The sequence below is a fragment of the Coccinella septempunctata genome, chromosome 2 (assembly GCF_907165205.1).
Source record: "Coccinella septempunctata chromosome 2, icCocSept1.1, whole genome shotgun sequence".
NCBI classification, from domain to species: domain Eukaryota; kingdom Metazoa; phylum Arthropoda; class Insecta; order Coleoptera; family Coccinellidae; genus Coccinella; species Coccinella septempunctata.
The window spans coordinates 439,647-450,219 of record NC_058190.1 but is presented as its reverse complement, the minus strand read 5'-3'; the positions used below and the strand labels follow the sequence as shown (position 1 = coordinate 450,219).

Genomic DNA, 10,573 nt, shown 5'->3' with positions numbered 1-10,573 from the left:
GATCACAATTATAAGAAGAGTCGCTGCGATCGCTAGGAGGGTTATTACCACAGAACACTAATATACTAATATATATAATACCAAAGAGTAACCAACAAGAGGATGCACTCTGTCATTTTGACCGGTTGGGTTTCAATGACCTTGAGGGAATACTCATAATTCGATATTCGAACTATTTTGAAAGAAGTCGCATTATTTTCATAAATGGAAATTGATTCGTTTCCGAAAGGATACGAAAACGAAAGCCGATATCTGCCGATATTCGTTCGGTTCGCAACTCGCAATTTGATTGGACGCCCAGATTCTCCATTTGACTGCGGATGATTCTGTTCGCAGTATTCCTGGCGCGTATCGTGTCCCCACTCCAAGGTTAAAATTCCATGAGTCAGATTTCGCCTTGTAAATTGACAGAGTGAAACCTCTTGTTGGTTACTCTTTGATAATACAGAGATATATTCTATATCTCTGACAGAGGTTGTCTCTGATCTCTGATATAGAGACCTTCTTTGGTAGGTTAATCATTGGTCTCATAACCAGTTGGTTAACCAACTGAGTTACAACCCACCCTAAACTTGGGACCCAATGCTAGCATGGTTTTTACGTCTTCTGGTAGAGTTGTCCTTGTCAGATTTTTTAGCCATTTGTCTTGGGTTTTGAAATGTTTATGTTTGTTTAGGTCTTCTAACTTTCTCATCTTGTTTATATTGATTAGTTTTATTTTCTCAAAAATCCTACTATATTGTTTATTTTGTCTTCTTTGGTATTCATCAATGATGTCAGGCTTGCGTTCACAAACTTACTCTGAGTAAGCTCTGATTACTCGAAGCGTTCACAAACGTACTTTTAGTTCCTCAGAGTATGCTCTCTGAGCATGACCATACTCGTACTCTACTCTCGGAGTAAGTTTATGAACACACCCCAGGTGTTAACTTAGTTTTAAGATCATCTATTAGTCTGCTGTATGGAGGCTCTCTACCCTCCATAGTCTGCTGTTTATCTTTCTAATTACATTAATTTGTCTATTGGTATTGCTGATCTCAAGTCTAATAATTGTCATCGAAAAGTCTTTGTTTAACTTTTCTACTTGTTTGTTATATCTGCTATTACAATCTGCTTCAAATAATCTCAGAACATTCTTAAGGTTGTGTTTTATGTGATTGGGCGTTAAATGTTTCCTCTTGCATTCCAGGAGAAAGATTCTTCTATTTATCATGGATGCTAATAGATGATCTTAAAACTAAGTTAACACCTGACATCATTGATGAATACCAAAGAAGACAAAATAAACAGTATAGTAGGATTTTTGAGAAAATAAAACTAATCAATATAAACAAGATGAGAAAGTTAGAAGACCTAAACAAACATAAACATTTCAAAACCCAAGACAAATGGCTAAAAAATCTGACAAGGACAACTCTACCAGAAGACGTAAAAACCATGCTAGCATTGGGTCCCAAGTTTAGTGTGCCAGTTTCAGCAAACCAAACACCAATATACAGACTCATTACAGATATTGAAGACCTGATACAAAAAATTCCAAATGAAAGAAGAGACCTACTAAGGGCACAGATTACAAGCATTACCACCAATTTCATCTACCGAAACCAAAATAAAAACTACATATCTGAAAAATTATATAATACAACAAAGAACTTTTTGAAATTAAACAATGAATTAATCATACTAAATAGTGATAAAGGATCAGTTACAGTAGTCATGGAAAGATCAGATTACACACAAAAAATGTTAAGCATCATCAACTCAGACGAGTTCAGTGAAATCCACAGAGACCCAACACCTAGCATACAGACCAAAAGTAATGGTTTCATATCAATGCTACTTACACACAAAGTCATTAATAGAGAAAAGGCTAAATCCATGAAAGTCTATAATTCGACAGCACCAAAAATTTATGGTAACCCTAAAATTCATAAGGATGGTGTCCCTCTCAGACCCATAGTGTCCTGCATCCAATCACCAACCAGACATCTCTCTGAGTTCATAGTGGACATATTAAAAAGTGCTTATGATAAAGGTAACGAATACTACATAAAAGATAGTTTTGACTTTGCACAACAAATGAATAATTTAGCGATTCCACCAAATCAAGTCATTTTATCTCTGGATGTTGTAAATCTATACGGTAACATTCATAACGAACTAGTGAAAAGAGTTATAAATGAGAAATGGAACACAATTCAACAACACACTACCATGCCAAAAAGTCTATTCATGGAGATTTTGAATTTCCTTTTAGAAAATAGCTATTTTTCTTTCCAAAATAAATTCTACAAACAAGTTTTCGGAAGTGCTATGGGATCTAAATCAAGCCCAATATTGGCTCAGTACGTAATGGACTTTTTGCTTGATAATACTATCCCTAAATTACCTTGGCCAATTTTCCTTATTAAAAAATATGTAGATGACTTGTTCATCATTTCACCAATAGAGGGAGTAGAAAATTTGCTACCAATTTTCAATAGTTTTGACAAATATATTCAATTTACCATGGAAAAGGAAGATGTAGACTTTTCGGTGCCTTTTTTGGACACGAGAGTACATCGCTCAAACAATATTATAAAGCTAGATTGGTTTAGAAAGGACACCAATTCGGACAGATTTGTTCACTATTTATCAGATCACTCAATACAAATGAAAATTAACATCATAACAGAAATGAAAAATAGAATTCTAAGATTGTGCCACCCAGAATTTATACAGAAAAACATAGCAAAGCTCCTTAAAATTTTTATTGATAATGGTTACCCAGTGGGGATGGTGATGAAGTGACCAAGTTTGGTAGTATACTGAATATCAAAAACTTAACAGGAAAAATCAAGAATTGTTTCAAGAGTGAAAATATGAAGATAGCCACCTATAATTCAAAGACAGTCTTTTCACTCTTTACAAAATTGAAGGATCCAACCCCAAAGCAGTTTAATTCAAATGTGATCTACCGAATAAATTGCAGTGACTGCCAAGCGACATATGTGGGCCAAACCTCACAGTGGCTGAAGAATAGAATTAGCATACACAAAAGTGACATAAAAAAGCAAAATGTAAGATGTGCCCTGACTAAACATTCAGTTGATCTAAAACACCAGATAGATTTGGACAATATGGAGATTATTGATAAAACATCTAGCTATAATAAAAGATTGATCATGGAAATGATACACATACAACGAGAACATAACAGCATGAACAAGAAGTCTGATCAGAGATATATCTCAAAGAGGAACAAGAGATTTCACTCCTCGAATTTAGTTCCCGAGTCTATGTCAATGGTGGGGCGACCTTGCAATTCTTTGCCCCGGACCAATTTCCCACTTGCCTTTTAGTTACGAGGGAGCCAATCAGATCGCAGGAATTTCGAATGGCCAATCAGATTGAAGATTCCGTCGAACAGAATCAGCTGGTCTCGTGTTTTGATTGTCAAATTGAAAGCAAATAATCCTTGGCTAAAAGTGTTTTCGTAATCCAATTTTTTCATAAGAATGAAGAATAATTTATGAATTTATGAATAATATCGATAAATAGGCCACTCCAACCCGCTGTCAGATAGATATCAAAATAGAATTGTGGAGGATTAATAGGTGTTGTGTACGTAAATAAAACATATAAATCATATAATTAGGAATATTATTGTAATTTCAGTTAATATACGTACATTGAATTAGCATTAAATTCTTCGAGTGAGGAATTTCACTTGTAATGACGCTTTTTTTGTCGTCCACAATTTTTGTGAGGTTAGAAGGTTGGAATGGCTTCGATTCGTAAGAGTTTCAATCATTTTCTTCATAATTCAACAGACAATCATATTTACAATATCAATGTTTCTAGAGGATAGTTCGTGATAATTTAAAATTCAGAAAATAATAATGTTCTGTCTGCTAGGTTATGTTTGAAAATTTCGAATTTGACATAAAGGACTCCGCCCATTTCTGCTCAAGGTCAAAGTAACACGCAGCGTCATAATAGTAGAGTGAAATCTCTTGTTCCTCTTTGTATATCTCTGAGTCTGATGTACAAAATTTAAGTAATATATACACTTTCCTATTGTCAATTGCCAAGAAAAAGAACCAACTAAATTGACATAACATATCTGTGTAACTTGAGTCATAGAATTTTCTGACACATGTCAACCGTTAATTATATGTCGATTTGTCTCTTTGTGGGAAAATATTTTTTAGTTTTAGTTATTGATGTAGTCTTCGGTCAGTTTAATGACTATTAGCATTCAGATAATAAAATCATATTAATCTCGCTTTTCTGTAAGTATAACCACCAAAATTTTAAGAATAAATAATCATGATTGTCAACTGTTCATTGTAGTAGCCTCAGATCAATAATTTTTATTGATCTGAGGTAGTAGCCCTGAGGAAGAAACAAAAAACGTTTCGAAAGCTAGGCACAGAATAAAGAGATATACATAAAAAAATTTCAGTCGATTTCCCTTATTTTCTCAATACAAATTAGTACGACTGTGATCTTACTCCAAATATATATATATATTTATATATATATTTATGAATCGTTTTAGGAGGAAAAATGGATAGGGATGAACGTAGTATTGATGTCAAAGAAGAGGTGCATATTATCCCCGATGAGTGAGTATTTACATTCATAACGATTAATAAGTTATTTTTTCCATACATTCAAATTTACTGAAAAAAAATCTATCTTTCAGGGTGAAATTTGAAGAGAAATTAGAAGTTTTCGAACAATTTATAGATGGAAATGGAGTTTATGGAAGAGAAAAATATATAATTAAGAATGAAGAAATTAACTCAAATTCCTTAGTTGTAGAAGGTGATTCAAATCAGTCATCAGTCTCTTTTACCGAAGAAATGTTTCCAGTATTACATTCACCAGGCAATAAATCTGAACCGGAATATCACTTGGTTGATTATCCTGCATGTGAAGAAAAATATGTTGATAAACACATACAGTATGATCATACCTCCAGTTCTATAGATGACAAGAAACGGCAGACTAAATTAGGAGTCGTAGATATTTTTGAACAATTTATAGACAAAGAAAGAGTTCATGATAGAGAAGAATACATAATTAAGAATGAAGGCAGTAACTCAAATTCCTTAGTAATAGAAGGCGATGCAAATCATTCATCTGCCTCTTTAACTGGAGAAATTCCCGGAGTATTAGATCCAGCAAGCAATGAATCTCTTCCTTTGAATATTAAGAATCACAAGTGTGCCTCTTTTAAAGGACAAAAACCTCAAGTATTAGATTCTCTGATGAATAACTCTGAAACAGTTCACTTGGAGGAGAATGAATGTAATAACAGTTGTCCTTCGAGTGAAAAACATGATCTTGGAACTCGCATCCAGTGTGGTTCAAGTTCGAAAAATCGCAATAAAAAAAAGGTAAAATCCATCCATTCAAATATCAAAAATCACAAGTGTGATTTATGTGACTATGTTGCAAATAGAAAATGGGACCTTGAAAATCATACAAACTCAGTTCATTTAAATATCAAAAAACACGAATGTCACTTATGTGACTATGTTACAAGTAGAAACTGGGACCTTCAAAAGCATGTCAATGGTGTTCATCTGAATATTAGAAAACACAAGTGTCATTTATGTGAATTTGCTGCAAGCTCGAAAACCGTCCTTGATAATCATGTAAAATCTGTTCATTTAAATATAAAGGATCACAAGTGTAATTTATGTGAATTTCCTTCATATGAAAATCAAAAACTCGATGTACCCATAAAATGCGTTCACCTGAAAATCAAAGAAAACAAGTGTCATCTATGTGACTATGATACAAGCACCAAAGGTAGTCTTCGAAAGCATATTGAATCTGTTCATATGAGAATTAAGAATCACAAGTGTAACTTATGTGAATTTGCTGCAAGCACGAAATCCATTCTTGATAGTCATGTAAAATCTGTTCATTTAAAAATCAAAGATAACAGATGCCATCTATGCGAGTATGTTGCATGTAGAAAAGATACTCTTCAAAATCATATTGATTTTGTTCACTTAAATATCAAGAAATACAAGTGTGACCTATGTGAATATGCTGCGAGTGTCAAGAAATGCCTTGTAGCGCATGTTAAGACAACACATTTAAAAATTAAGGAGCACAAGTGCCATTTATGCGACTACGATACAGAAAGAAAAGGAAGTCTACAAAGACACATTGATTCTGTTCATTTGAAACTCAAGCAACATCAGTGTCATCTATGCGACTATGCTGCATCTGTAAAAGATGGCCTCCGATATCATATCAATTCTGTTCATTTGAAAATTAATGAACACAAGTGTGATACATGTGAGTATGTTACAAACAGTAAAAGTACTCTTCAAAAGCATATTGAATGCGTTCATTTAAAGAAACACAAGTGTCACTTATGCGAATATACTGCAAATATGAAAACCAAACTCAATAAACACATAAAAACCGTTCATTCGAAAAAATAAGATAATACAAGTGTCCACTAAGTGATTCCATTACACATAGAAGAAGTTACCTCAAGAAGCATGTAGACCATATACATCTAAAATATCACAAAACACAAGGGCGACTTATGCAAATTTGCTGCAGGAGAAAAAACATAAACTTGATGTACACATAAAAACATTTAAAAATCAAGGAATACAAGTGTCAACTATGTGAGAATTATGCAGGTAGAAAAAATAGTCTTAAGAGGCATATCGTTAATATTGACGCAAATATCGAGGACCCTTTGTTATTGTGACAAGTATAATTTTTCGCTAATGTATTTTATATTTTTCATGGAATCGTTTCTTCTGTCATCTGAAGTGATCGAGTCATTTCCTCTTAAAGTAGATTTACCAATGTTAGATATCATAAAGAATATGCAAACTTGTACCTATACCTTTTATTGTGGGAACTAAAGGAGTTAGAAGAAAAAGTTAAATATAAAATTTGTCTGTAATCGATTGAACTTTTATTTTTAATAACCCACCTTAATACAGAGTGCTTTGTTTTTTCCCTGTTGGCATCGACTTTCTTATTTTGAATGGAACACCCTGTATATTATTGCATTTTTCAATTCCTTGTCAAATTTCAAGGATACTTTGGTACGACAACCGTAGTCCTATATAGTACCGATTCTGAGATTTTCAACTTTTTCCTAAAATTTTTACAGCTGTAGGTGCTCACTAAAATAGCTGATACTAGTTTTCTAATGAATGTATCGAAACCAAATTTTGCCCAGCTCTTGTCAATATATTGGATCATATGTTACATCTCTATTTTCATCAATCTGATATACAGGGTCTTCAGAAATTTAAGTTAAAAATTTAAATAATTCAATCAAAACTTATTTTTTTCATACAGGGTCTTTCACGAGGAACCTCACCCATATTTATACGGGAAACTACTGAACGTATTTTCATGAAATTCAGCACTTATAAGTATTTCACGATGCTGATGAAATCTAAAATATTTTCAAGGCATGAGCACCTCCGGTTTTTCCGGAAATGACGTCAACTTCCGTTTTTCAAATTAGAACACCATTTTTTTATTGCAGAAATAGATTCCTTAGAAAATTTCAAATTATTTTGATGTAACATTTTTCAGTTTTGGTTGGAAAATTCTCTCTGAGCGGGAAATTCGAAAAAAAAATCGAAAATAGAGCTCCGCTGAAACAAGAATAACTTCGAGGTTTTTGGATGGAAAATTTTCTATTTTGGGATTTTTCAAGATGTAAGATTAATGTATCCACTTTAAAAATCGAAATCGCGATTCAAATACAGGGTATGTTATAAATACAATTTTTTGATTTTTGTTTTTCGTTCAAAGGTTTAGTTTTTGTTAATATAGATCTTAAATCATTTTGCGTTTTAAAAACAGTTCGTATGTTGAACTTCGAACCGATTCTTCTTATTTTTTCTGAAAGGCCATTAACATAAGGAATTACATCCAACAAATTTGGTTGGTCTTGACGGTTTGTTGGTTGTTCCTGATCATTATTACGATTTTGGTTAAACATTTTTCTCTCTAAATTTAATATTGTTTTTTCAATAAAATTTTCTGGGTATTGATTATCCCCAAGAAAATGTTTAATGAAATCAACTTCATTATTTCTAATTTCGGGTGTAGATGAAATTAAATTAGCTCTATCATAAAGTGTTTTAATGATACCTCTTTTGACACTTACTTGGTGATTGGAATAAAAATTCAAATATCTATTAGTATGTGTCTTTTTTCGGTATACGCTCGTTTCAAAATAATTCGAAGTGGTTTCCTCGGAGAAATTTATCTCGAGCGCCAGCTATTCTTTTCACTAGGAGAATAGCAAACCTACCAGAGTAGCTGCTAGTCGGAGACAGAGTTCGCTGATATCTAGGGTGGTAGAGATAACGAAGTAGTCAAAATCAAATTATGTACCAGTTTATTCACACCTTCGGAAACTTATTATATAAACAACGGAAATATGTGTAGGTATGAAATATGAGTGAATCGATCAGCAAACATACATTCTGAAAATTCTATCCGATCACGAGCACTTTATAAAGTTTATACCGGGTACTGTGAAAAAAAATCAAAGGTTGTTCAATAAAATGCGCCAACCAGAACTGACGAAATGGATACCAAGGATGACCTCGCGAAGTGAAATGACTTGCTATACGGTATCGGGATGTAATTAATTGTATTTCTCCAGAAATGAAAGAAACACAACCAGGGCGGATCTATTCGAGACTTTTATTCGCTACCCCAAGGGCTTACGCTCCATGAGTGATAGCGAAGAAAAGGTCTATTTTTAGCGCAACTACGGGATTTCACTGACGACGAGCGGTATCTCTTATTCTCTACCCCAAGGGCTTACGCACCATGACTGATAGAAAAGAAGGGATTTCGATTTCAACACTTATGACGCGGAACGCGAACAGGGGGGTAACGGGACTTTCTCTTCAATACCCCAAGGGCTTACGCACCATGACTGATAGAAAAGAAGGGATTTCGATTTCAACACTTATGACGCGGAACGCGGACAGGGGGGTTGACGGGACTTTCTCTTCAATACCCCAAGGGCTTACGCACCATGACTGATAGCGAAGGGAAAAGTCAGACTCGCGAAACAGGGTAAAGTATGGCCAAAAGATAACAGAAAGCGATACAGTCAGCAGTGTCAAAGAAGTAACCGGTGTAGGTCTAATTAAGAAACTGAACAGTATAGACGGGGACCTATCTCCTTTATTTCAGGCACTCGCGGAAAACAAACGAAAACTAAATATTAATTCCTAAGAGCACTAACCCTCGCAACACAAAATTATTTCTATATTGATTGAACGTTGACTGTGATTGGCGAGTCCAAAAATCTAGACGCCCTCTGCCGACTGAATTGCGAAACTACTTTGTCAGTACTGCAAAGTCAAAACAAGTTCAGTTCCTTATGTTTTTTCTCATCTCACGTTGTCCAACAAAGTATTATAATATACAATTTCATAATTTTCATACTTTCAAAATCAATGCTTTTTCTCATCTGTAGAACTTCTTCCATGAGCTGAATCATATTTATGTCTTCTTGAGATTTCAGTATGAGCAATATCTATATCATAACATGGAATTGAAATACTTTAAATAGAAACTTCACAAACTCAGTATATGCTGCCTCAACATTCTTAGCTAGGTTTGATTCAAGAAAGAATCTGTGAAATAATAGGATATTGTGTCTAGGTACAGTGGATCACCAATATCATCGCTCGATTTTATTCCACAATTCATCCTTTTCAAATAAAATATTTCCAAAGAATGTTGATCTTTCTTTACGAAACTAAATCAATCAATTCACTTTCGATAAATATCTTGATTTTCTAGAAAAACTCAGGCCGTACAAATCTCGAAACGAGTACTGACAAAGTCAAAGTTTGTTTTCAGTTCGCAGCGCCCTCAACGGGGGGTTGACGGGACTTTCTCTTCACTACCCCGAGGGCTTACGCACCATGACTGATAGCGAAGGGAAAAGTCAGACTCGCGAAACAGGGTAAAGTATGGCCAAAAGATAACAGAAAGCGATAGTCAGCAGTGTCAAAGAAGTAACCGGTGTAGGTCTAATGAAGAAACTGAACGGTAAAGACGGGGACCTACCTCCTTTATTTCAGGCACTCGCGGAAAACAAACGAAAACTAAATATTAATTCCTAAGAGCACTAACCCTCGCAACACAAAATTATGTCTAAATTGATTGAACGGCTTGTCGTGCACACAATTAAAGTCGAATCGCAGATAAAAGAGAGTAAAGAGACAAAAGAGGCCCTCACGGGGGAAAATCTGCTTTTATATAGGCAAATCCCCCACACGTTAAAAATCTGAAAATTCCAGAATGCGACAAGAGTGAAAAACGTCGTCAGCTCCGGTGTATCGCATATCAACATAAGAAAAACGTCGAAATCTTCAACGGCATGCAAGAATAACAACGTTGACCACAGATAAACGGTTTTTTACATTTACTCTGCCTATCGGAATGAATGTACTGAATATTTGAGAATTAAATATTTTCAAAGGCGTAAATGTGAAATGAATGGACTGCACGAAAATGAACTCCAATTTTTCTCAGAAAACTGGAGATCATT

At 34.3% G+C, this 10,573-nt stretch overlaps 1 protein-coding gene across 3 annotated transcripts; it reads left to right on the top strand.

Moving 5' to 3' along the window:
* The first annotated feature begins 997 nt into the window (after positions 1 to 997).
* LOC123308751 (zinc finger Y-chromosomal protein 1-like) lies at positions 998 to 6,931 on the top strand. Of its 3 annotated transcripts, none has more exons than XM_044891546.1 (4): positions 998 to 2,035; positions 4,544 to 4,610; positions 4,691 to 5,122; positions 5,189 to 6,931. In XM_044891546.1, the coding sequence occupies exons 1-4, from the start codon at positions 1,216 to 1,218 to the stop codon at positions 6,450 to 6,452; spliced, it is 2,583 nt and encodes an 860-aa protein (XP_044747481.1). In that variant the 5' UTR covers positions 998 to 1,215; the 3' UTR covers positions 6,453 to 6,931. The 3 variants fall into 3 exon arrangements, with proteins under 3 accessions (XP_044747481.1, XP_044747480.1, XP_044747479.1); XM_044891545.1 differs by having other exon boundaries at positions 4,691 to 6,462; positions 6,536 to 6,931; XM_044891544.1 differs by having other exon boundaries at positions 4,691 to 6,931.
* Positions 6,932 to 10,573: the final 3,642 nt, after the last annotated feature.

Coding starts and splice junctions, on each gene's coding strand:
- LOC123308751 (XM_044891545.1), top strand. CDS start 1,216: ATGCTAATAGATGATCTTAAAACTAAGTTAACACCTGACATCATTGAT. Junction 2,036..4,543: donor AAAAAGTGCTTATGATAAAG/GTAACGAATACT, acceptor GAATCGTTTTAG/GAGGAAAAATGGATAGGGAT. Junction 4,611..4,690: donor GTGCATATTATCCCCGATGA/GTGAGTATTTAC, acceptor TCTATCTTTCAG/GGTGAAATTTGAAGAGAAAT.